Source organism: Myotis nattereri (assembly GCF_964212035.1).
Source record: "Myotis nattereri genome assembly, chromosome: 10".
In the NCBI taxonomy this organism is placed as follows: Eukaryota; Metazoa; Chordata; class Mammalia; order Chiroptera; family Vespertilionidae; genus Myotis; species Myotis nattereri.
In genome coordinates, this window is record NC_138085.1 from 68,991,272 (window position 1) to 69,018,949 (window position 27,678).

General features: G+C 39.4%; 1 protein-coding gene across 2 annotated transcripts; it reads right to left on the bottom strand.

Moving 5' to 3' along the window:
* Position 1: 1 nt before the first annotated feature.
* On the bottom strand, positions 2–27,678 carry YIPF4 (Yip1 domain family member 4). Of its 2 annotated transcripts, XM_081100820.1 has the most exons (7): positions 27,377–27,678; positions 15,110–15,263; positions 12,716–12,887; positions 9,171–9,248; positions 7,487–7,600; positions 2,543–2,692; positions 2–1,286 (listed from the first exon to the last, which is right to left on the bottom strand). In XM_081100820.1, exons 1-6 carry the CDS (start codon positions 27,453–27,455, stop codon positions 2,555–2,557), a joined length of 735 nt encoding a protein of 244 aa, XP_080956946.1. In that variant the 5' UTR covers positions 27,456–27,678; the 3' UTR covers positions 2–1,286; positions 2,543–2,554. The 2 variants fall into 2 exon arrangements, with proteins under 2 accessions (XP_080956946.1, XP_080956945.1); XM_081100819.1 differs by lacking the exon at positions 2–1,286 and having other exon boundaries at positions 2,298–2,692; positions 27,377–27,668.

Sequence of the window (27,678 nt, forward strand, 5' to 3'; positions counted from 1 at the left end):
TAGTTTCAAGCATTATTTTATTCATTTTATTACATCAAATTTTAAAAGAAACTGACTAAATTTTAAACATTATTTAAACAAAAATATCTACCTCATTTTAAGTCAATGCAAATTTCACTCATTTAGAACTCTGTACTAGCATATTAACATTTGGGGAATTTTGGGATACATTATTACATATAAAACTGTTTTATAAGACCTTAGGGATAAGAAATGGTTCATAAAACTTTACAAATCTTCCTAAACAATGTTTAATACAATGAAAATTATATATAGACTTTGATTTTTAATAAAAATTTCAATTATTTTACAATCAATTTGAAACAGAAGTAAATATGCCTCATAATTGTTTTGAGGACTAACATTCATCAGGATTACTATAGCTGTTAATACTTAAAACATACACTAGAAGAGACTATTGGCTATTTCTGTTCTAGAAATACTAATGAACTAAATAATTAGGTTGGAAATCATGATTTAAAATCAGTATGACTTAGAAAACACTATATAAAAATTAAAGGAGAGAACATTGTTATGGTCAACTTATCATTATTAGTTGTAGCAGTACTGTATTTTGCACACATTTACAAATCATGTTTTCAAACTGACAATGTGATTTAACTGCTTTGCTCATTAACATATGAAGATGTTGTCTGAGCTTGAAACATTAAAACTGTATTTATATATACCCCAAACAGGGCAATTTACAAGATTATATGAGTTATTCTTAAAACCTTTTTAGAACACAAATACCTCATTTTATCTCACATCATTATGATAGCTTAAAAATATTAAACCTTTTTGTTTTTATGTACTTTGTCCTAAAGTACCTTGACTTATTGCTTAGTGAAATTCTATCCCCTAGTATGGATCCTCAAGCTTTTAGGAAAAGATTCCAGGGTCAAGAATATGGACATCAAATATAATAATTCACTGTAACAATGTATTGATCCTCAGGAATTCCTGCAGTATGACAAATATTTACTTTACAGTTACTGCTTCTGTAGATATAGATCCTTCCTCACAACATATTATTTAGGTTCCAGAAGTTCCATCCCTCTAGTGCTTCCAATCTGTTTTCTTAAACTTGTTTAAAATATCAGCATATGAAATTTTCCACATTATTCTGGTTCAAAGGTAGAGACTCACTTTTCCTGCAGCCCAAAGTAAGTTTTTTCTTTCTTTTTTCAAGGGGGAGAGGGTAAAAGGGAGAGAGATGGGCTTGATATCTTGCTAATTTACAGGCTAGTTCAGAATTGCTGGGTATTTCCTGATGGAAAAGATCGCTGAAGGAAAACATACCAAGAGGTGGCCATGTTATCATATTGAGGGCAGCAGTTAACTCTTCCAGCTCAGAACAGAACAAATAATACAATAATTTGCTAATAGTTAGGCATTTGCTATTTTATGAACATAAATATTTTATCTACTTTACAAGGTAATATTAATTAAAGGTAGATATAAAGTCTATGAAGTTATTTGCAACAAAAATTTCACTAGCTAAAATTTATTACTGTTTCCCCCCTTAGGAAATATTGTACATCTGTTAGAGTGCCTGATACTTGTTAAAATATCAAGTAATACAGGACAAGGTGTTATAACACAAAACAAACAGCTAGGAAGCACTTATTTTTTTTCTACTTCATGTAACATTGTTTAGGACCACAAGATTTTAAAGGTCTCTTTCAAGCAACTTTTACGACTTAGGAATACCACTTAAAAATATTTACTGATGCTATAAATATTACTGCTTTTCTACATATTAATTTTAATGAATGTCATATCCATTATACCTTTTGCTCCTTTGGTCAGAAGATAAACAGAAACCTTTAATGTATAGATATTAAAAAATGGTTTTTAAAAACACCCAAACAAACCAAATCTATATCAACATATGTTAAAATTAGTTTTAGTTGTTATTATTAAGAATTTTAACAAGGACATACTGAAACATGTATGAGATTTTAAAATTAATTAAAAAACAAATTTAAATTTATAAATAAAAAGATTAATGGCCAAATTGAAAAAAATTTTAAGCATCAGATTTAAAGTATCTTCATTTTTTGCTATTCAGAAATATATTTTGTTAATAAGAATTACTTCATAAATATATATGTATAAATATAAATATAAATCTACAAGATCTACAGTGAAGAGAAATCCTTTAAAGAAAAAAATTGCACTTTTAGATTATCAGGATGTTGTCATATTTACCCTTTAAGCGAAGTGTAATTACCATTCCAGGTGCTTTGGGCACAAATTTTTAGGAGAATAGCAACACAATCTTAAAAACACAATGCTTTTATATTTTATTGACTGGAATATGAAGAATCAAACAGAATTTAGAATTCTGATAAAAAAAAAATCCAGGTAACTGCAATTGCTTAATTAAATCCAAAAACAAAATATTGTTTTAAAAAAGCCTTAAACCTGTCTTTATATCTGGAACATGTAAAATTTTATCAGCAACAGCTTTTCTTCAATCCCTTCAGCAAGAATTCCCAACCTTCACGCAAAGGTAACATTGTCTTTTTCTACTCACATGTGACTTAGATCATACTCCAGTATATAAGGACAAAAAATAAATGTATAATAAAAAGATTGGATAAATCAGGAGAGGCTTTTTGGTCTTGAATTCTTCACCTACTAACAATGAAGCAGCACTGTAGGCAGCCCAAAAAACACCGAACAGCTTTAAAAAACAAACAAAAAAGACAAAGGGTAGCATATTAGCAAGTCAATTAACATTTTGCATATTATAGAGTAAAAATAATATTTACAATATTGTTTAAAACAACCCTGACAACCAATGGTGGTAAGCACTAAAACTTATTGAGAATGTTTAAAACTTCCAAGAATGGCCCTAGCTAGTTTGGCTCAGTGGATAGAACATTGGCCTGTGCACTGAAGGGTCCTGGGTTCAATTCCGGTCAAGGGCACATGACCAGTTTGTGGGCTTGATTCCCAGTAGGGGGCGTGCAGGAGGCAGCCAATCAATGATTCTCTCTCATCATTAATGTTTCAATCTCTCTCTCCCTCTCTCTTTCTCTCTGAAATCAATAAAAAATATATTTTAAAAAATAATAAAAATATATTAAAAAAAACTTTTAAGAATGTTAGTACTTGCTCTTCTCCTTGACTTCTGCAAATGAAGTGTTTTGCTATCAAACATGCATAATCAAAAGAATCACCTAGGGTGTCTATTAAAAAGAAAATCCTGCCGAAACCAGTTTGGCTCAGTGGATAGAGCGTCGGCCTGTGGACTGAAGGGTCCCAGGTTCAATTCTGGTCAAGGGCATGTACCTTGCTTGCGGGCACATCCCCAGTGGGAGATGTGCAGGAGGCAGCTGATCGATGTTTCTCTCTCATCGATGTTTCTAACTCTCTATCTCTCTCCCTTCCTCTCTGTAAAATATCAATAAAATATATTAAAAAAAAAAAAGAAAATCCTGAGATTCACTCTAATTGTGATGAATCAGAATTTCTAAGAAACAGATCTAGTTATAAATCCTTTTAACAACTGTCCTTGGTGATTTAAGGTAAGGCAACTTCTGGAAAAACTATTATTGGGCCAAACTGCTGAAAGAAATTTGATTGCTGAAAGAGAACTGACTCTTCTTACACAGAAGAAATTTTTTCCTTTACTTTCTTCTAAGAAGAAAACAGATTAAATAAAAATTTTATACAATGTTTATTAAGTATCCCAGCATTTTCCCAGGAATAGATAGAAATATAGGGTTAAATAAAAAGGAGGAAAAAAACATAACATTTTGGTGAAGACTTTAATTAAATAAAATATACTGTGGTTTTCTAAGTATACACATATCTAATTTTAAATTATTCCTACTTGAAATTTATGTAGTACTTATTGATATAGTTACTGAAGCCATTTATAGATTAAAATGAAAGAAAGAACTTCCAGAGTAGAAATCAGGGAAAGTATGATAGAAACAGACTCGGCATAGAAAGGGTTTCTAAACCTTGTACTACTATTGACATTTTTGGGCTGGATAATTGTTGGGGGAAGCTGTTCTATGCATTGCAGGATGTTTAGCAGTATCCCTGTCTCAACCTACTATATACCAGTAACATTCCACCACCAATTTGGGCCACCCAAAAATGTCTTGAGACATTGTGAAATGCCCTTAGGGAGAAAATCACCCTCAATTGAGAACCACTGGTACAAGAGTAAAAAATATTGGCATACTGATTGAAAATGTATTTGAGATGGTCCAACCATCTATTGATTTTTAAACTAAAAACACAACAGCACAGGGATGGGCTAGAAGGAATTAGTGGGGGGGAAAAGGAAACATATGTAATGCTTTCAACAATAATCCTATATAATAAAAGGCTAATATGCAAATCGACCGAACAGAACTACCAATCGCTATGATGCTCACTGACCACCAGGGGGAAGACGCTCAATGAAGGAGCTGCCCCCTGGTGGTCAGTGTGCCAGAAGCCAGACTCACAGCAGGCAAACACAGTGGTGGTGGCGAGAGCCTCTCCTGCCTCCAGGGCAGCACTAAGAATGTCTGACTGCCGGTTTGGGCCCGCTCCCCGTGGGTAGTGGGCCTAAGTTGTCAGTCGGATATCCCCCAAGGGCTCCCGAACTGCGAGAGGGTGCAGGCCAGCAGTTCGGTGCCCTCCCGGCAGGCCCCCTCCCAAGAGTGCACAATTTTCGTGCACTGGGCCTCTAGTTAAAAAATAAAAAACATCCCTAGCTGGTTTGGCTCAGTATATAGAGCGTCGGTCTGTGGACTGAAAGGTCCCAGGTTTGATTCTGGTCAAGGGCACATGCCCAGGTTGTGGGCTCCATCCCCAGTACAGGGCGTGCAGGAGGTAGCCAATCAGTGGTTCTCTATCTTCACTGATGTTTCTATCTCCCACTCTCTCTCACTTCTTCTCTAAAATCAATAAAAATATATTTAACAAATAAAAATAAAAAACAACAAACAAAAACCAGGTAAATATTTTAAGCCTACAGAAAAGTATAGAAAAATATATAAAATAAATTTATGATCAAATTGCATTTGTGTCATGTTTCAATTTTTGTTGTTATAAATAAATGGTTAACAATTGGTAAGAATTATAGAAATTTAATTTTTAAAAGATTAGTGGTTGTAGATTAAACTGTATTTTAATGCTATCCTATCTAATAAAGAGGGAATATGCTAATTGTCCCTCACGCCATCGCAAAGATGGCCGCATCCAGACAATAAGGAGGAAATATGCTAATTGACTGCCACACCCTCAAACATGGCAGCACCCACAACCACAAGATGGCTGTCAGGAGAGAGCAGTTGTGGGCGATCAGGCCAGCAGGGGAGGGCAGTTAGAGGTGACCAGGCCAGAAGGGGAGGGCAGTTGGGGGCAACCAGGCCTGCAGGGGAGGTCAGCTTCAGGGGGGGGGGGGGACACTAGGCCTGCAGGGAAAGGCAGTTAAGGGCAACCAGGCTGGCAGGGGAGGGCAGATAAGGGTGACCGGGCCGGCAGGGGAGCAGATAGGCATCAATCAGGCTGGTAGGGGAGTGGTTAGGGGGTGATCAGGCAGGCGAGTGGTTGGGAGCCAGCAATCCCAGATTGTGAAAGGGATGTCCGACTGCCGGTTTAGGCCCGATCCTAAACTGGCAGTGGGACATCCCCTGAGGGTTCCCAGATTGGAGATGGTGCTGGCTGGGATGAGGGACACCCCTCCCCCCATGCACAAATTTCATGCACCCGACCTCTAGTAGTTAAATAATGAGAGATCTGCAACATATTCCTCAAAATTTGGACTGAAACAAGGAACATGTACAATAATTCATTACACACAGAAGATTAAGTCATTAGGAAAACAAATTTGGCAAAGAAAAATGTGAAGTTTAAAAATAATTTTATCCTAAATTTCTAATGATATAAATAAGATTTTCCATTTTGTAATAATACATTCATATGCTCCATAAAGATTATTAAGGACCAATTTTCAGTTGAATGTGATGACTAAAAATGAACAGAAGACACAGTTTTAGCAATTTTGGGTGTAGTCTCAGCAGTATTAAAACATGTTTTAACCCAAATTTAAAAAAAAATGAGCAGGAAGTTATTCTGAATGATTCAGTAAAGTGGTATGTTCACTAAGGCTAGATAATTAAATGCCAGCATGGGTCTAGCTCCTACACTACAAAAGTTTTAAACTATGTGTTAATAATGGCAATTTAAACAAATGTTTAGGATTACAATGTAAAGGAAAAAAGATCTCCTTGATCTCTAAAATGTTCAAACATACAAAGATGTTCTCAAAATATTCTTTTACTAGAGGCCCAGTGCACAAAATTCGTACACTGGGGGCGGGGGGGTCGCCTCAGCCCAGCCTGTGTTCTCTCGCAGTCAGGGAGCCCTCAGGGGATATCCAACTGACAGCTTAGGCCCTCTCTCCACGGGGAGCAGGCCTAAGCCAGCAGTCGGACATTCTCAGCACTGCCGTGGATGTAGGAGAGGCTCCTACCACTGCCAGTGTGCTTGCCAGCTGTGAGCCTGGCTCAGGGCTTCTGGTTGAGCAGCGCTCCCCCTGTGGGTGTGCACTGACCACCAGGGGGCAGCTCCTGTGTTGAGCATCTGCTCCCTGGTGGTCAGTGTGTGCCATAGCGGCCGGTTGTTCTAATCAATTTGCATATTAGACTTTTATTACTTATTACATAGGATAATATTTGTAATAACAGTTACCACTTGTTGCCTACTCAATATCAAGCACTGTTACTAGGCATTACATTTAAAATCTTCATAACAGTTGTTGACATACCCATTTTGCAGAGGAGGGTAAGAAAAAGTATCTCCTCTCCCCAAGGCAGACAGCAAGTAAGTGGCAGAACCAGGGTTTCAATTCAGAATTGACTGGTTCCAAAATCCACATTCTACTCAATTCCTAACGCTTACATAATGTCAATATTAGCCTGTAGTTACCCAATTTTGAAAAAAATAATTTCTTCTATACTGGAATGAGTAATAAACTTTAAAACCAAATGTCATAAAAATTAAGTGGCACTACTTAAAAACAAATACTTTAGTGTGGAGGCTACAGTAATAGCAGATCTGAAAGTGGTGGTCCTAAAAAATTATATTTTCCATATAGAAGGTAGCTGATCAGTGATTCTCATCACTGATGTTTCTATCATTCCCTCTCTCTTCCTCTCAGAAATCAATAAAAATATATTTTTAAAAAATTATCTAAGTATAATATCCTCAGGCCTGATTTGTTCTCTGTTCTTTATCCCCTCCAGACATATATTATAATTCCTGATAATTAAAAGAAAAATAAATGAAATACCATTGGTAAAATCAGCGAGTAAGATCATTGTCCCAAAATATTATTAATCGTTTCATAAAGAGTTACCTGATTCCAGGGCTAAAGCAGGTAAAAGATTATGATATTCTTAGCCAGAGAACTATTATACTTTTGTTATTGGAAAATAGTAAACTACTTTTTATAATACATACTACTTACTTTTATAAGTGTAGACACCACTTCAAATGATCCAACCACCAAAAGTAAAGGGGCTATTACAATGAGAGGAAGTAATGAATATCCTATAACTCCAAGAACTTGGCCATATGCAACCTGTGAATTTTTAAATTTTTAAATAAATGTCACAGAAATCTAGATATTCATTTAAACCAATATTGAACATTACATATTCTTTGTTATACTTTCAATAATGTGAGAATTAGGAAGAGATCATGACGTATTATACTCACCTTATTTCAAATTTCATATACTGTGCTATGTTTTTTCCTATGCATACATACTACGATAAAGTTTAATTTGTAAACTAACTAGAGTAAGAATACTAGTAACAACAACTTGCCCAGCCAGCATGGTTCAGTGGTTGAGCACTGACCTATGAACCAGGAGATCACAGTTTAATTCCCAGTCAGGGCATATGCCCGGGTTGCGAGCTCCATCCCCAGTGTGGGGTGTGCCGAAGGCAGCTGATCAATGATTCTCTCTCATCATTGATGTTTCTATCTCTCTCTTCCTCTCCCTTCCTCTCTGAAATCAATAATGTGTGTGTGTGTGTATGTATGTGTGTGTGTGTGTGTGTGTGTGTATATATATATATTTTTTTTTTTAAAGAGTAAAAATAAGTAACAATAAAATAGAACAATTATTAACAATTCTAAACTGTAATAAACGTTATGTGAATGTGGTCTCTCTCTCTGATCTAATACCCTAGTACCCTACACTAAATGACTAATAAGTAGGTGAATACTGCATGGAGGATGAATCCACTCTCTGCATGGGATGGCAGAAGATTTCATCATGCTACTCAGAATGGTATGCAATTTAAAACTTATGAATTGTTTACTTCTGTATTTTTCTATTTAATATTTTTGGATGGCAGTTGCTAACAGGTAACTGAAACAGCAGAAAGCAAAACCGCAGGTATGAGGGAACTAGGGTACTTGCAAAAATATAAAACACCACCACTCTTCTAATGCTTTTGTTTTGCAAAATGTTTTTTTTAAATGTATTATGTTAAAGTGAATCTAGTTTGCCAAAACCGGTTTGGCTCAGTGGATAGAGTGTCGGCCTGCGGACTGAAGGGTCCCAGGTTCGATTCCGGTCAAGGGCATGTACCTGGGTTGCGGGCACATCCCCCGTAGGATATGTGCAGGAGGCGGCTGATCGATGGTTCTCTCTCATCGATGTTTCTAACTCTCTCTCTCCCTTCCTCTCTGTAAAAAATCAATAAAATATATATTAAAAAAAAATAAAGTGAATCTAGTTTAATTTTTAATTTTAAATGAATATATTTAAAAATTTTATATTTTAATGTATAACATGGTAAATATAATAAATATAACACACATTAAGAAATCTCTTTGGGGACCTGAGATCAAAAACTTTGAGAATGCTGTAACAGAATAAATTGTATGGTTCCCTAAAAAGCTGTCAATTACTTATGAGTGAGATGGGATCTTTTCTTTCCACTTCCTTTCTTATAACATTATTGAGTATATACAATACTAATATGTTGATCCTCTTAAAGGAAGGAGCATAAGTTAAAAGCAATTCTGGAACAAGAAATACTAGTACTTATGATGAATATAGCCACTGATGGCATCTGCAGCTCAAAAATAAAGCTTACCATAGAAAACAAAGGCTATTTTCAAAATTAACCACTTACCTCTCCACCAAGAACTCTGGCCAGTAAGAAAATAGTTAGTGAACCAAATATCCAAATAGTTATAATCCATGATACCACCTAAGGGGGAAAAAAATTCATGCAATTAATTCTTTGTACCAAATAAGCTGGGAAGTTCCTAGGAACTCAATTACCTACCATATAAGATACGTTGGTATACCCAATTTCAGGTCATAGGGAGTTTGTTTGGTTTCCCAGGTATCTTTACAAAACTTAGTAAGAATAAAATGTGAATGTAATTTTAGATCCAAATTGAAAATTTAGCCCCGCTGGCATGGCTCAATCGTTAGAGCTGACCTACAAACCAGAAGGTCACAGTTAGATTCCTCAATCAAGACACATGACCCGGTTGTGCCTTTATCCCCAGTGGGAGGGCATGCAGGAGGCAGTTATTTGCTCTCATCATTGATATTTCTATCTCTCTCTCCTTCTCCCTTCCTTTCTGAAATCCTATATAATGAAAGGGCAATATGCAAATTGACCCTAATGGCGGAACGACCTAGAACGATCAGTTGCTATGATGCACACTGACCACCAGGGGGCAGATGCTCAATGCAGGAGCTGCCCCCTTGTGGTCAATGTGCTCCCACAGGGGGAGCTCCGCTCAGTCACAAGCCGGGCTGACAGCTGTGAGGGGAGCGGTGGTGGGAGCCTCTCCTGCCTTCTTGGCAGTGCTAAGGATGTCCAACTGTGGCTTAGGCCTGCTCCCCTGGGAGGTGGACATCCCCTGAGGGCTCCCAGGCTGCCAATGGGATGTCTGACTGCCAGCTTAGGCCAAATCCCCTGGGAAGCAGGCCTAAGCCAGCAGATAGACATCCCCCGAGGGGTCCTGGACTGCGAGAGGGCGCAGGCCTGCCTGAGGGACCCCCCTCCTCCCCGAGCGCACGAATTTTCGTGCACCAGGCCTCTAGTATTTAATAAAGTATGAAAAAAAAATTAGCAATGATCAATTGCCTAAGGACACATCAGTACTTCAAGAACTATAAAAGATTACTGTAAAAAGAGAACAAAGAGTTTACTCCCAACCCCCTGATTTTCACCATCCTGCAAGGAAAATTCATCCCTGAAACAGGATACCAATCTTCATGGGAGGTCTTTAAAGTTTATATTAATCACACATTTATCCAACTAATAGAATTAAAGACATTTCAGATCATTTTAACTCCTGAGACTTAGCATAATAATATGTGCATACATTACCATCTTCTGTTTAATTGGAGTCTAGAAATAATGACACCCCAGCAGCTACATAAGCATTCTTATTGCCCAGGTTCTGGTTTCTAAATATCATTCCCTAATAAAAGGAACTAGGGCCGAAACCGGTTTGGCTCAGTGGATAGAGTGTTGGCTTGCGGACTGAAAGGTCCCAGGTTCGATTCTGGTCAAGGGCATGTACCTGGGTTACAGGCACATCCCCAGTAGATGTGCAGGAGGCAGCTGATCGATGTTTCTCTCTCATCGATGTTTCTAACTCTCTATTTCTCTCCCTTCCTCTCTGTAAAAAATCAATAAAATATATTAAAAAAAGAAAAAAAAAGGAACTAGGATTCCTTAGAACAGTGGTTCTCAACCTTGGCTGCACATTAGAATCACCTGGGAATCTTTTTAAAATCCTGATTTCTGGCCGGAACCGGTTTGGCTCAGTGGATAGAGCGTCAGCCTGTGGACTGAAAGGTCCCGGGTTCGATTCTGGTCAAGGGCATGTACCTGGGTTGCAGGCACATCCCCAGTGGGAGATGTGCAGGAGGCAGCTGATCGATGTTTCTCTCTCATCGATGTTTCTAACTCTCTATCTCTCTCCCTTCCTCTCTGTAAAAAATCAATAAAATATATTAAAAAAAAAAAATCCTGATTTCTGGGCCTCATCCTCCGGAAATTCTGTTTCTTTGTTACTAATGTTGTGGCCCCACCCCATGACAAAGAAACAGAATTTCTGGAGGATGAGGCCCAGAAACCAGGATTTTTTTTTTTTTTAAATATATCTTATTGATTTTTTTACAGAGAGGAAAGGAGAGAGATAGAGAGTCAGAAACATCGATGAGAGAGAAACATCGATCAGCTGCCTCCTGCACATCTCCTACTGGAGACGTACCCGCAACCCAGGTACATGCCCTTGACCGGAATCGAACCTGGGACCTTTCAGTCTGCAAGCCGACGCTCTATCCACTGAGCCAAACCGGTTTCGGCCAGAAATCAGGATTTTAAAAAGATTCCCAGGTGATTCTAATGTGCAGCTAAGGTTGAGAACCACTGCCTTAGAGAAATACCTGATTCCAGGGCTGAAGCAGGTAAAAGATAAGCCCAGAACACTTTGTAGAGTCAGAGGAAAGAAAGTCCTCAAAAAAGTATGGGAATATTTTGAAAGGACACTGAAGCTAATCTGAAGGAGCTCCAAATGACTAAAGCTGAAACAATCTCAGGATGAGGGAGTGATCTGTGTATGTTGTGTTTTGATGATAAAGGCCCTGAAAGTAGGACAAAGTATTATATAAAAACAAATACTTGGGGTGGGGGGTGAGGGTGGGAATGGGAGATATCTGTAATACTATCAACAATAAAAAATATATATATAAAAAAGTCAAAAAACAACAAAAAAAAACCCAAAACAAATACTGATGGAATCCCTACCCTCATTTATTAAAATGTCTATTTTAAAAAACAGAACTAAAAATGAGAAAAAGGTAAGAACATGATTATGAATTTTGTGTTTACAACTCTTCATCCCTTGGGGAAATCAGTAAGAGCACGGGCAGCCATTTTGGTCACTTCTGGTCAGAAGGGATTAGTTCCAGCCATTTACCCCAGTCACTATACAAATATTAATGTTTTCTTTTCTTTTTGGTTAATCCTCACCAGAGGATATTTTTACACTGACATTTAGGGAGAGTAGAAAAGAGAGGGAAAGACAGAGAGAAACACTGATGTGAGAGAAACACATCAACTGATTGCCTCTTGCAGGAGCCCAGACCAGGGCCTGGGCCAGGGAGAAGCCTGCAACCAAGGTACGTGCCCTTGACTGGAATCGAACCTGGGACCCTCTGGTCCGCAGGCCAATGCTCTACCCACTTAGCCAAACGGGTTAGGGCCAAATATTAATATTTCCTATGTGAATGATAATGTGGAAAAGTTTGAAAAACATTAATGTAAGGTACTTCCCACATAATTAAGAATAGTTCTAGGAGCCTGGCCTGTGTGGCTCAGTTTCTGAGCATCAAACTATGAACCAGCATGTCATGGTTCGATTCCTGGTCAGGGCACATCCCTGGGTTGTGGGCTCGATGGGGGCATGCAGGAGGCAGCTGATCAATGATTTTCTCTCATCATTGATATTTGTGTCTCTCTCTCCCTCTCTGAAATCAATAAAAATATATATTTAAAAAAATAGTTATAGAGATGAACAATGAGAAATAATGCATAGTGGTAAAGCATTTCTCAAATGAAATGTCCTATGATAGTTAATATTTGGCGATCTTTAATTTTTAAACTCCTGAAAAATTTAGAATTTATATAAAGTAAGATATACTTACCCTAAACTGTCCATATAATGATATCATGGAAAAGAAAAGGACAACAGCCAGAGGACCCCAAAAGTCAGGATTGTCTCTCACCACTTGTCTATTAAAACCAAGTGATGGCATTGGCATCAAAACACATCGGATTTTGTAGTAAATATCCTTCAGATCGATATCCAATTCTTCCCTATAATTGTAAAATAAAAAAATTTAAAAGGCACACTTGTGAATATGGAGACATCTGTAGTAGAACTTATATCTATATCTATATATATATAAAAGGCTAAGCGACCATCTGACCGGTAGCTATGATGCGCACTGACCACCAGGGAGCAGAGGCTCAATGCAGGAGCTGCCAAGCTGTGGTGACTTGGCAGCAGTGGTTCTTAGGTGATGCACCTGGAACAAGAGAGGAGGGAGCCTAATTCTGGGGTGTGTCACCTGAGAACTGCCCTCTCACAATCCAGAACCCCTCGGGGGATGTCGGAGAGCTGGTTTCGGCCTGATCCCCGCAGGCCAGGCTGAGGGATCCCACCTGCCAGAGGGACCCCACTCACTCTACAGACAACCTTTGAGCCGCTGTGTTGCCCCAGATGCAGCCGGCTGGGGAGGGACTGCTGAAGATTGGCTCCAGGGCGTGTCTGTCCAGCCTTGCCCAGTTCCACCCCTGCTGGCCACCTTCTAATTAATTCCTTTCAATGTGCACAAATCTGTGCACTGGGGCACTAGTTTAAATATAATGGCATAGTCTCTACAGGTCAACAAAGCATTTGCATTTGAAGTACCATATTTCACTGATTCCAAGGTATGCATTTTCAGCATTTTAACATCTCTAAAGTTGGGATGAATCTCACATTCGCTGGTGTCTTACAATTATGTTAGCCTGAAGGGAAGCCAAGTGTTTCCAAGAACTGCCTTTCCTTTTGCCAGTCTTCTAAAGGCACTACCAATTTGGGACTTTAAATATAATTTCCTGCTTGAGACTTTTTTGGACCGTACACATAACTCAGACTGCAATCCTAGATGAGAACTAGTACAGGGCTTACATTCTCAGGGGAAAGTTTTCTTCCAATACCCCATCCAGTGCCAAATTGAGAAAAATAAACTCCCCTGCTGTCTCGTTTTGTATGGTGGGTTATTTCTTTTATCTTTATACCAAGGAGCTAGCCCTTTGATGTCCTCAGCTTTATGCTGTCTTAAGCAGTTTTTCTTTCTTATTGATAAATATAACTATACCCTATAATCCATAGTATCTTATATTTGATGAAATATGGTATATCAACATAGAAATAAGATGTTTTAGCACTTCATCTATCAATAATTACTACAGAGAATAACTTGGTAATACCTGAATTTTATAAAGCTATTGGTTCTTTTCAAAATTGTTAAATTCTTCAGATTTTTTCCAAGTGATAACATAGTCATTAAAAAAAAAAAAAAGTAAGTCTCTCTATAGTCCTCAGTGGTAGCTTTAGAATTTCTATATGGGAGACATTTGGGAGTGATAATCTTTTTTTTGTTGTTGTTAATCCTCACCCAAGGATATTTTGCCATTGACTTTTTAGAGAGAGTGGGAGGACAAGAGACAGAGAGAGCAACATCCATGTGAGAGACACATCAATTGGTTGCCTCCCTCATGTGCCCCGATTAGGACGGGGAATCGAGTCTGCAACCGAGGCATGTGCCTTTAACCGGAATCGAACCCAGATTCCTTCAATCTGGTGCCGACACTCTATCCACTGAGCCAAACCGGCTAGGGCAATCATCTTTTTGGAAATCTTAAATGGTCTTAAACTGAATTTCCACAACAAGCAACCAAGTGGTCTGCTTTTTTAGACTTCACATTAAAAAAAAAAGATTGTTATGTTTACTTAAGATAGCTATAGGCCCAGGTAAGACCTAACAGTTTAAAGTGTGTGTGTGTGTGTGTGTGTGTGTGTGTGTGTGTGTGTGTAAGAGAGGATTATGATTCTTTTACTTTTTGCAATATTTATTTATTTATTTATTTATTTATTTATTTACATCCTCACCTGAAGTTATTGATTTCAGAGAGAAAGACATAAACCACAGAGAAAGAGAGAGACAGAGAGGAAGAGAGAGAGAAAAAGACATCTATGTTGAGAGAAACACTGATTGGCTGCCTCCTTTATGCACCGACCCGGGACCAAACCCGCGACCCACGTATGTGCCCTGACCAGACTCAAACATGCGACCTTTAATTTCTGCAATTTAATAGGTTAAAAATATTAATTCCTCAGTTTTAATGATCACTAATAAACTGAAAATAGCCAAATTTTTTGACAAAAAAGGTTAAGATTTTCCATACTTATCTTTAAATAACAATAAAAGACTATAATCATTCCACAAACTAACTTTAAAAATAAAAGAGTATGTATTATTTTTACATACAAGAGTGGCTTGTTATCTTCTGGATCATCATCTTCAACTTCCAAAAGCCATCCATATCCTCTTTGTCTCAGAAATGTAGTGGCTGTAGATTCTTTAATAAAATCTCCCCCAAGGTTTAATTTGACATCTGGGGCTGCTATTGAACCACTGAGCTCTTAGGAGAAAAGAGGACAAAATTATAAACCAAGGAATAATGTGTGAATTTATAATATAAGCATAAATTCAACTAACATAATTAGCATTTGAAGACCTACTATTACATACCATTTTCATATTTTAAAGGTATCTAAATACCTTTTATTTTACAACAAGAAAATGAAAGATGAAAAAAGTCGCATAGCTAATTAGCTGGACTGGTACCAGAATTTACACCAAGCATGTCAAACTTGTGTTTATTTGGCCCGTGTTAGCCTTTGAGTTTGACATGCTTGATCTACACTTAATAACAGTTAAGTTAAAAAAATTTTTTTCAATGCTTTTGTTTTATTTATTTATTTTTGGTTAATCCTCACCAAGGATATATTTTGCCCATTGATTTTAGAGTGCAAGGGAGGAAGAGAGAGCGAGAGAGAAAAACATCAATGTGAGAGAGATTACATTGATTGGTTGCCTCCTGCATGCACCCAAACTGGGCTGGGAATCAAACCTGCAAGCAAGGTATGTGTCCTTGACCGGGAATCAAACCTGAGACTACATGGGCCTATGCTCTATCCATTGAAGAAACTGGCCAGATCTTATTTATTTACTTATTTAAATTAAATTTATTGGGGTGACACTGGTTAATAAAATTATACAGGTTTCAAGTGTACAATTCTATGTCACTTCAATATGGCAATGTGTGCCTACCACCTAAAATCAAATCTTCTTCCATTACCATATTTTTTACTCCCTTTATCCTTTTCAATCTCCCAATCCACCTTCCCTCTGGTAACTACCACACTGCTGCCTGTGTCTATGAGTTTTTCTTGTTTGTTCATTTGTTGCTTTCAGAATCAATTTAAATTTTAAATGGCAGATTCATACAAAATAAATCACATGATATCATCTTGCATTCCCTTCATTATTATGTGCATTATACAGAACAAAGTGACTGTATAAATTATTTTCAAAGGCATTACATATATATATACACACACACAAACCTTTAGACATAACTTACTGCCTAAAGAAAAACTATAGATAATTTTTCTCTACTTTTTTTTTGTTGTTGTTCATTGTTTTTTTTTTTTTTTTTAATATTTTTTATTAAGATATTACATATGTGTACCCTCTATCCCCCCTCTCCCCGCTCACCCCCTCACCCCCCCGTTGTCCATGTCCATTGGTTAGGCCTATATGCTTACATATAAGTCCTTTGGTTGATCTTTCCCCCTTGCCCCCACCCTCCCCTACCTTCCCTCCAAGGCCCAACAGTCCAATCAATGCCTCTCCGTCTCTGGATCAGTCCTTGTTCATCAGTTTATGTTGTTCATTATATTCCACAAATAAGTGAGATCTTGTGGTATTTATCCACTCTCCAGTTCCATCCATGCTGTGGCAAATGGTAAGAGTTCCTTTTTTCTTTTTCCTCTTCTTAAAGAATACCTTTCAGCATTTCATATAATGCTGGTTTGGTGGTGATGAACTCCTTTAGCTTTTTCTTATCCGTGAAGCTCTTTATCTGACCTTCCATTCTGAATGATAGCTTTGCTGGATAAAGTAATCTTGGTTGCAGGTTCTTGCTATTCATCTCTTTGAATATTTCTTGCCACTCTCTTCTGGCCTGCATGGTTTCTGTTGAGAAATCGGCTGACAGTCGGATGGGTACTCCCTTGTAGGTAACTGACTGTCTTTCTCTTGCTGCTTTTAAGATTCTCTCTTTATCCTTTGCTCTTGGCATTTTAATTATGATGTGTCTTGGTGTGGTCCTCTTTGGATTCCTTTTGTTTGGGGTTCTCTGCGCTTCCTGGACTTGTAAGTCCATTTCTTTCACCAGGTGGGGGAAGTTTTCTGTCATTATTTCTTCAAAAAGGTTTTCAATATCTTGCCCTCTCTCTCCTTCTGGTACCCCTATAATTCTGATGTTGGTACGCTTGAAGTTGTCCCAGAGGTTCCTTACACTATCTTCATATTTTTTGAATCTCTTTTCTTTTTTCTTTTTCGGTTGGGTATTTTTTGTTTCTTTGCATTTCAAATCTTTGACTTGATTCTTGGGATCCTCTTGTCTGCTGTTGGATCTCTGTAAAGTATTCTTTATTTCAGTCAGTGTATGCATAATTTCTAATTGGTCCTTTTTCATGACCTCCATGGTCTCACCATACTCCTTGAGGGATTTATTAAATTTATCGGCGGTTTCCATAAAATTCTTGACAAACCTTATAAACGTGGCCTTGAACTCTATATCCAGTCGTCTGGCCTCCTCCGTTTCTGCCAATTGTGACCTGTTTCTTTGTCTCCGCATTTTGGCTGCTTCCCTATGTTGATAGAGTGGCCTGCGCGCCGGGTGTCCTGTAGGGCCCAGTGGCTCAGCCTCCCCAGTTACCTGGGGTGGACACTCTTGGTGCACTCTTGGTGCCTCGATTGTTGTAGGATCACTGGGAGGAATTGACCTCCAGGCCAATTGGCTGTGGGAAGCAGCTGTGTCTGAAGTGGGAGAATGGACCCCCTCTGACCACTGGGTACAGTGGCTCCTGGATCTAAGGAGGTGCTAATTCAGCCCCTGCCTGAGGCCACACAGCAGGAACTACGAAGAGGCTCAGCTGTGAAGCAATGCAAGCCGCTGTGGGGCCTTGGGCCTTCTCTTGGAAGTTCCGGGTCTGGCTGGCCCGGCTGCAGTTAGGTAATTATCAGGTTGCAAAGTTCTGGGGCATTCACATGCAAAAGCCTCTGCCGCAGCCCGGGTGGGGCGGGGTCTCAGGGAGTCAAAGGGCGGGGAAAGACGCTATGGCTGATTCTCCGCGCCCGGAGTCGCGCGTCTCAGTGTCCCGGCAATGGCTGCAAGCACCTCTGAGGAAAATCCGCCCCCAAGTTCGCCCGCTGCCGCCTGAGAGAGCAGCCTCTCCCCGTATGTGTCCTGGGTCCCCAGAGACTTCCCGGAACCGGAGATCAGAGCAGTCGGGAGCTTGTGATTCAAAAAGACAGCCGCGTCCTCAGGTGCCACCCCCTTTGCGCGCGCGCGAGCCGCCGCCGTACCTCTGCACTCAGCCTCCGCAGCTCCTCTGGCTCTCAGCGTGCTTTTCTTTTCTTCTAGTTGTAGAAATTACACTCAGCCAGCCTTCCTGTTGTTTTGGACGATGTTTGCTCCGTCCTTTGGGCTAATTTTCAATTGTTGTGGGAGGCGACTATTTCCCGGTGTTTATCTATGCCGCCATCTTAGTTTTCTCTTTTCTCTACTTTTTAATGTATTTATTCATATGTTCTTTCATTTAAATCACCAAATATTTATGTTAAGTGCTTTATACGTCAAAGATTAGTTCTGGATAAATCTAACTAATAAGAGTTCCCTGCTATTTCAGCTAACTCTTCTCTTTATATAATTACATCTTTAGTTTTGGCAAAAATAAAAGGTTTTTTAGGTCACCTCTAAAAAAGGTGAAGAGATTCAGTTTCCCAGATTACAAAATAAATTCCATTCATAGTCTGCACAGTAGCTTAGAGGTTAAGATAATCACAGAAGTACAAATATCACATATTCTGGTAAAAAAAAAAAATGGGGAGAGTAAAGGACTTGCTTGAGGTCATACGGGAGTTAAGAAAAAAGACATCTGTAGGACCAGGCAATATGCACTAGTAAACAACCATCACTGTTGTTAACTAGAAGCCACATAACTGGAGTGGTACTTTAGAAAATAATTTTGGCAACAGCAACCCAAAACATTCTTTTTTAAAAAAACATGTTTTTATTTATTTTTTAGAGAGGGAGGAAGGAGTAAGGATAGAGAGAATAAACATCATTCACTCCCCCTATAGGGGTTCAAGGCTGCAACCCAAGCATGTGCCCCAATCAGGAATCAAACCAGGGACCTCAACCACTGAGTCACACCAGCCAGGCAACCCAAAACATTCTTAACATAGACATGCCTTCTCTGGAGACCACAGACAGTGTGTGTGTGTGTGTGTGTGTATATATATATATATATATATATATATATATATATATATATACACACACACATATACATATATATATATATATATATATATATTTTAAAAAGCTGAATTTTAACCTAAATTTTAGGTTAGCTTTTGAGAAAAGCCATTATAATTTTGGCTAAAACTTCAAAGAGTGGATCAATTATGAGTCATAACCTAGTCTGGTTGTGAGAACTCCTGCAACCATTTAATTATAATAAAATGAAGCTAAATCCTAGCTTAGCTACTAATTACAGCAAATCATTAATGTCCTCTGGTCTCCAGTTTCCTATTCCTTTCCAGATTTAACACTGTATGATTCTAAAAAGGTTTTATAATACAGTTTACTCAGTTAGAGATAAAATGTAAGTACTTTTGAATTTACTGTCCTTCCCTAAAGTTCAAAATTAGTTCTTGTAGATGCCATCATAGAATCTTGTAATTAAAAAATATTCTCTCAAAATTACTTTCTGCTTGTCTTAATCTCAGTTGAAAATGAGTTAAAATTTAACTAAAATTCCATTCCATTAGGTAGAAGAAATGTTTTTCTTGACTTAACAAGAGGAAGATTTAGATCAGGAAGTCATTAGTACAGCAGTGACATTAAAGGTTTTGGAATTATGAGGCAGGAAAGGATCTTAACAACTGTTTCCTGCCCTGTAGAAGGGGCTACACTTAATCTAAACCAAAAAAGGATGTATAAATTATAGTGTTAAGGAATGCTGTAATAAAGAATTGTATATGTTTAGCAATTTGTCATAGCATGGATGCCAGAATCTCAAAAAGGCACCTCTAGCTTATAATCCTGCAATATTTTCCATTCCATGCAAAGTGGGAAAATATCATGGATATATATGTAGGAATGCCAGCAACAGCAGTTTGACACATCTCCCAGTACCACCAAGACACAATCAGTGTGAGAACAAAACAACAGAAAAGTCTAAAAATTGGTAGTTAGCCTAACATGTTAGCAAACTAAAACAAGAATAGCATTAAAAAACAAACAAAAAACAAAGAAAAAGATTCCAAATCACTTCAAGAGCACAGCTGTCTTAAATTAAACCAGAGTAAGAAACAGCTAGCTTGGTTCTTAACTCTAGGATAGGTATTCAGAATTTTAAAACACTATTTTATTCTTTTTTTTTTTTTTTTTTTTAAATTTCAGAGAGAGGAGGGGAGAGGGAGGGAGGGATAGAAACATCAATGGATCGGCTGCCTCCTGCATGGCCCCTATTAAGGATCGAGCCCACAACCTGGGCCTGTGCCCTGACCAGGAATTTAACCATGACCTCCTGGTTCATGGGTCGGTTAGCTCAACTGGCTGGGCTAAAACACTAATTGTAAATTAGTTCTTTCTTATTACACTATGTAAAATATTCTTGTTATTTTCTAGGAAATGTGTAAAGATAATAAAAATGTGGATTTAAGAGGAAATATTCTTTGAAAAAAATCTATTGCAAAGGGAAACCTTAAAAATGTTTCCACTGCTGTTTGGGCTCAGAATGAGGACATTTCAAGTTTTATTGAAAGCCACCTGGGAAAACTGCAAAACAAAATTTAACAGTAATTTTCTCTCCCTTTCAATTCAAGTGTATGAATGGGTGAGGGATCCTTTTTCTGAATTTTCTATTCAGCCTGAGAACTTCACTTTGAAAGATAAGGAAGAACTCGGTCAAGTGTAGTATCCATAATAATAAAAGCTTAATAATAAAAGCTTAATGTGCTAATTAGACTGGACGTCCTCCCGAACAACCTTCCGGACGGACGAAGCTGGGGCTGCGAGGGAAGACCAGGTGGTGCAGGCAGTCAGAGGGAAGCCTGGGGTCCAGGCTTCTTATGTAACTACTAGAGGCCCAGTGCATGAATTCGTGCATGTGTGGGGTCCCGAGGGACCCCGGGAGGTTAGCCAGCCTGTTGGGGGTCCAGCCAGCTAGGGGGAGGGACCGCAGGAGGTTGGCCGGCCCCCTGATCGGGGCCATCAGGAGGCCGGCCAGCCAGTGCGATGGACTGCAGGAGGTTGACCGGTGGGGGGGAATGGGGGAGAGAGACGCAGGAGGTTGGCTGGCTGGCCCAGGGGTGAGTGGCTGCAGGAGGTTGGCTGGCTAGGGGGAGAAGCCACGGGAGGTTGGCTGTGGGAGCACACTGACCACCAGGGGGCAGCTCCTGCATTCAGCATCTACCCCTTGATGGTCAGTGTGCGTCATAGTGACTGGTCATTCCCGTTGTTTGGTCGTTAACGGTCACTTAGGTTTTTATATATATAGATCAAAACTAGGACACTAACAGACCCTCAGATTTTACCAGTTTTATATGTATTTATTTGCATGTGCATATAGTTTTATGCAGATAAAATTTATAGATTTGTGTAATGCTTTGAGTTTAAAATTTATGAAAATAGATTAATTTTTTAAAATGACAAACCTTGCTTAATTACCTTTTTCTCCCCAAGAAAGGTTGGCTAAAAAGTCATTTTCAATTTTCAAGTAGGAAAGAAAAACTGTTCTTGCACCCATTAAATACCATGTATTATAATTCATTAGCATATCATATAGATGATATTTGTGATAATACCTACAAGGATATAATTTTTGAAAAATCAAGTAGGGAATTTTTTTTAAGAAAAAACTAAAGATTCCTCTATCTATACTACTAACTTGTATTAGAGGTGATATCCTTTCTGGAGAGAGGGAACTTCATACAAGAGTAGGCTAGATGTTTGATCACCTTAACAAATAAACAAAAAAATTATCATTTACTCAAAACAATAATTATTTATTATGTCTAGAACTTACTGATCACAATAATGTACTATGAGTTGTAGATACTATCATTTTTACACAGGAGTCTTAGTCTATTCAGGCTGCTACAACAAAATACCTCAGACTAGATAACTTATAATCAATAGAAATTTATTTCTCATAGTTCTGGAGGCTGGAAGTCCAAGATCAGGGTACCAGTTCCAGTAGCACACCACCTTTATCTTTTTTTTAAAATTTATCTTTATTGTTCAAAGTATTACAGATACCCTTCTTTTCCCTTCTCCTCCCAACTCCCACCCCCACAACACCTTTATCTTAATCGAGAAGTATCATGTACTCATTCATTCATCAAACAATTACTGAGTTCCTGATAAGTGCCAGGCTTTGTGGTAGGCATTGGGTATGATGATACTGGGAATAAAGCACAGTTTCTAACTCCAAAGAGTTCATGGTCTAAATCAGCATTGTTTTAGGTCTCTCACAAGTATAAGCTACAGGAATTGCCTCCACTAATTATTTTACTTCGTAGTTCTTAAGTGAATGCTCTTCCATCTTTTTAATCTGCAAAATTCCTACTAATCCTTCAACATATACTTCATCTGACCCTGAAAACTTCCTAGAACCCTTCCTACACAATTAACTACTTTCTCCATTCAACCATACCTTTACAACATTTATTATGTACAATGATATTTTTAAAATCTAGTAGACCATTTCTTGTAGTCAGGACTTCCTCACATGCAGCCCCTTTGCACATGAAGGTATTCTCTCTATCCTACATATACAAAACATTATCTATCCTTCAGAGTTTGCAAAATATCACCTCCATCAAATTATCCCTGATCTTCTAGCTAAAATAAAATTCATCCTCTTCTGATCTTTCATAACATTCTAAATCAGTGCTTCTCAAGCTTTATTTTTTAAAAAAATATATTTTGTTGATTTTTTTATACAGAGAGGAAGGGAGAGGGACAGAGAGTTAGAAACATCAATGAGAGAGAAACATTGATCAGCTGCCTCCTGCACGCCCCCTACTGGGGATGTGCCCGCAACCAAGGTACATGCCCTTGACAGGAATCAAACCTGGGATCCTTCAGTCCGCAGGCCGATGCTTTATCTACTGAGCCAAACCAATTAGGGCTCAAGCTTTAATGTGCACATAAATCACTGAAGGATCTTGTTCAAATGCAAATTATGCATAAGGCAGATTCTGCATTACTAAGCATCCAGGTAAAGCCAATGCTGATGGTCTGTGGACATAAACTAGGCAAAGAATTACTATTTGTCTGATACAAAATAAATTCATAAGATTGCCTTAAAGACTTCTATAGTAGACTTTAATTCCCACAATATTCTTGTAAGTGGTGTACTTTTCATTTTATACTAGTATGTGACAAAATAGACACTTATAGCTTATAGAAGCAGTGTAACTTGCCCAATATCACACAGCTTCTATAAGAGTTGGGACTTTAACTGAAGTATTCTGGCTCTAAATTAAGTGATTATTTTAGTTATACCATCCAAAATGTGCTAAGTTTTATAGTCCCAAGTATTAATATCACATGAGACAAAAGCAGAAGTCATTTATTCCTGTAACAAACAATTATTCTATGTCATTTATATTCTGGATTCTGTGGTAGGTGTTGGGATATAGAAAAAATAGAGAGCCCAGCTGGTGTTGGTCAGTGGTTGAGTGTCTACCTATGAACCAGAAGATCACGATTTGATTCCCGGGCATATGCTTGGGTTGTGGGCTCCATCCCCAGGAGGGGGTGTGCAGGAGGTAGCCAAACAATGATTCTGATCATTGATGTTTCTATCCTTCTCCCCCACTCTGAAATCAATAAAAATGTATTTTTTTAAAAGAGAGAGAACCTTTGGCCTACAGACTGAAAGGTCCCAGTTCGATTCCGGACAAGGGCACAAGTCAAGGTTGTGGGCTCGATCCCCAGTAGGAGGCAGCTGATCAATGATTCTCTCTCATCACTGATGCTTCTATCTCTCCCTCTCCCTTCCTCTCTGAAATCAATAAAAATAAATAAATAAATAAATAAGTAAATAAATAAAAGTATTTTATAAAAAGAGAGAGAGAGAGAAAAGTTTCTGTTTATGAGGGACAGTTAAGCAAGTTTTCACCTAGGAAGGAGCATTTGAGTTTAGTTTAAAAGTTTCAACTTGGGATGAGGAGGAGAAAGGCATTTTAAGCATGAGGACTAAGATATGCATAGATATGGAGATGGAACATCAAGGCAGATTTTTGGACAAAGGATATGTGTGGTCAAATAGTAAGGATAGGTATTATTAAGAAAGAGAGATGTGGACAGAGGAAAGGTATACACCGAAAAACATCTATGAGCCAAAAAGATTCAGTTGGAGAAACAGCAAAAAAACAAGAAGAATTTACATGATATGCTTAAGAATCAGAGAAAAGACTTTGAGTTGCAGAGTAAAATGTTCCTGCTAGAGAACAATAAAAACTAAGTGTGGGGCGAGTTAATACTGAAATCCAAGCAGCAGCAGCAGCATTATTAACATGTACTGAGCACTTAACTCTGCCAGATATAATCATAAGTGCTTTGCATTTGCAAAATATTTGAGCACGTGGGTATTATTATTCCCACTTTGTATATAAGAGAAATGAGGTTAAGAGAGGCTAAGTAACCAGCCCAATATCACAGAGATAGTAATTGGTAAAGCCAGGATGCAACCCAAGTCTCTTAACACTATACTCCAGATACACTACAGACAGTCCTTGGGTTTCGTCAGACTCGACATACATCGTTTCATGGTTACGTCGCCATCTCCCATTTATTTATATTAAAAAAAAAAAGTTCTGTCATTTCAACGTATGTACATATGTGCTTTATGTTTTTTAATATTTATTTACCACGAGTAAAGGTCAGGAATTATCTTTCTTTTAAATTTTTTTTACTGTTTCACTTCATTACAGCTGTGTATGTACCCCATGTGAGTGACGTAGGTGCTAAAGTAGGTGGGTTCCGACTGCATTACGTCCATAGGAACAGATCTCCAACGTAACCCAAGGACCTACTGTATTCAATTTACAAAAATATAAGAGGCATCATGGTTTAGTGGAAAGAAATCTGAGGAGACAGAACCCTCGATTTCAATTCCATATCCTTCATGTGGAGTTACTCAACTTCTCTAAGCTGTTTTATTATAAAATACAAGAATACTAAAACACAGCAGAATTCTTATAAAGACCAACTAAGACATTTGCTTAAAATACTCTGTAAATTTAAGTTGTGTAACGTTAAACAGATGGTGTTATTATATGTTTACTAGAGACGCGGTGCACGACATTCGTGCACTGGGGAGGGAGTCCCTCAGCGCGGCCTGTGCCTTCTCACAGTCTGGGACCCCCGAGGGGGTCCTTAGCACTGCTGTGGAGGTGAGAGAGGCTCCTGCCACCTCTGCTGCACTCGCCAGCCGTGAGCCCGGCTTCTGGCTGAGCAGCACTCCCCCTGTGGGAGTGCACTGACCACCAGGGGGCAGCTCCTGCATTGAGCATCTGCTCCCTGGTGGTCAGCGCGTGTCATAGTGACCGGTTGGTCTGCTGTTCAGTCGATTTGCCTACTAGGGTTTTATTATATAGGATATGTCCTTGGATATACAGGGAGTCTATATATTCTTAAAAGCTAGATGGAAAAGTTTGAATAAACCTTACAGATTTTAATTATTCCAGGTTTCTTGATTTGGTGTACAGTCAATACCTTAGCTCATTATATTACTCTGTCAGACTTCTTAGGTGTATTTAAGAAAGGTAATTCCTAGGGGAAGGGAGGATATGAACAGTATATACATAAAGTAATTTGAACAAACATTAGGTTCTGATACTCAATGATAGACTTCTAAAGTCTGGGAAAATTAACATGGATATGCCTCCCTAAGCACTATGCTACAAAATTTAGATGAAACAAACCAAAATATTTTGGGTTGCTATATTTCACCAAATATAGAGGGAGTTGGGGGGCTGGGTGAAAAAGGTGAAGGGATTAAGAAGTAGAAATTGGAAGTTACAAAATAGTCATGGGGATATAAAGTACAGCATAGGAAATATAGTCAATAATGTTGTAATAACTCTGTATGGTATCAGGTGTACTGGAAATACAGGGGAGAACACTTTGTAAAGTATACTGTTTATCTACTATGCTGTACACCTGAAACCAATCCTATCCTATCCTGTCTAATAAAACCTTGTGCTAAGAACCCCTCGGGGGACATTCCCCCAGGGTCCCCGACTGCCAGAGGGCGCAGGCCAGGCTGAGGGACCCTCCTCCCCAGTGCATGAATGTCGTGCACCGGGCCTCTAGTACAAAATAATACCGAATGTAAACGGTAATTGGAAAAAAAAGAGAGAGAAATGGATCAGCTACCTTCTTTATGATCAGTAAAATTTATTATTTTACATTTTAAATTATAACCAACACTACAGTACTACTTTAAAAAAAAAATCAAAAAGCAAAACAAGGGGGAGGAGGGAAAACCAGCAATAATAACTGATGCACTATGAAACCGGATTTGAGGAAATACTACGTTCTTCTCCAGACTGAAATTCCTATAGCTACGTATAACTTATTTTTTCATGTTAGGCAGTAAGTCTGGTCACTGGAAAACCACTGGTGTGCGCACAGAAGGGTATTAAAACTAACACTTGAAAATGACTAGCGGAGAAAGACTGCACTTCCCAGGCCTGGTAGGGAACAGAGAACAGGAGGAGAACAGCACTTCCTGTGCTGGAGAAAAATCTCCCCGGCACAACTGCTTCGTCCAAACAGTTGTCACAAGGACATCTGCAGAAGCCATTGTCAACACCTCGCGGGAGTACAAGCAGTTTCAAATATACCTGGGTCTATTTCTCTGAATATCGGGTCAACCCCCCCCCCAAAAAAAAAAAAAAAAAAAAAAAACACAGGAGGAGAACTGGGACGGTGGCAGAATATCAGATTCCATGGATTCGCAGCGCCGAATCCAACCCCAGCAAGAGTTACCGACGGTAAATCAGAGGAACACTGCTCTCTCCCCTTCCTCGTTCTCACCTTTGACACCTACCCTGGCCAGTCGCCTTTCTGAGTAACAGCAAGTCATTCCATAAAAACACACACAAAACAACCTCCGAGTTCCGCGGTTCACTCGAGGTGAGCCAGTCGCCCAGAACAAGCTGCCCCAACGGCGCGGGGCGGGCGGAGCTGACCCGGAGACTCGGACAGCGCCCACGCCCCTCCCTCGCCGCCCGGGCCCTCTCCCCGGGCCCCGCGGGCGCAGTCAGCTTCCGGCGCGTCCCCACCGGCCACGACCGCCTCGGCACCAGAAAGACCCCGCCGCGCAGGGCCCCGCGTCCTGCGGCGCAAGGGGACTTGAGGGGGCTCAGCCTCACCTTCCGCGTCTGCTGAGGAGACAAAGGTGAAGTCCCCGTTGGTGGGGGAATAGGCCGGGGGCGGGCCCGGCGGCTGCATCTCGCGGCCGCTGGGAGCCGGCGGCGGTGGAGGAGGCTGCGGCTGGGCCCAGGCCCCAAGGCGGCCGCGGCGCCGACCCGCACCGGCGCCCTACGCTGCAGCCCGCGAGCCGGGAAGCGCAGGCCGGAAGCGAGCCCGGGACGAGCGCAGCGCCCCGAGGAGGCCCCAGCAAAGTCTCCGCCGTGGCGACGGCCCAAACACCACGACGCCGGCGCCCTGACAG

Coding starts and splice junctions, on each gene's coding strand:
- YIPF4 (XM_081100820.1), bottom strand. CDS start 27,455: ATGCAGCCGCCGGGCCCGCCCCCGGCCTATTCCCCCACCAACGGGGAC. Junction 12,888..15,109: donor GAAGATAACAAGCCACTCTT/GTATGTAAAAAT, acceptor TTACAATTATAG/GGAAGAATTGGATATCGATC. Junction 9,249..12,715: donor CATTATATGGACAGTTTAGG/GTAAGTATATCT, acceptor TTTCCCCCTTAG/GTGGTATCATGGATTATAAC.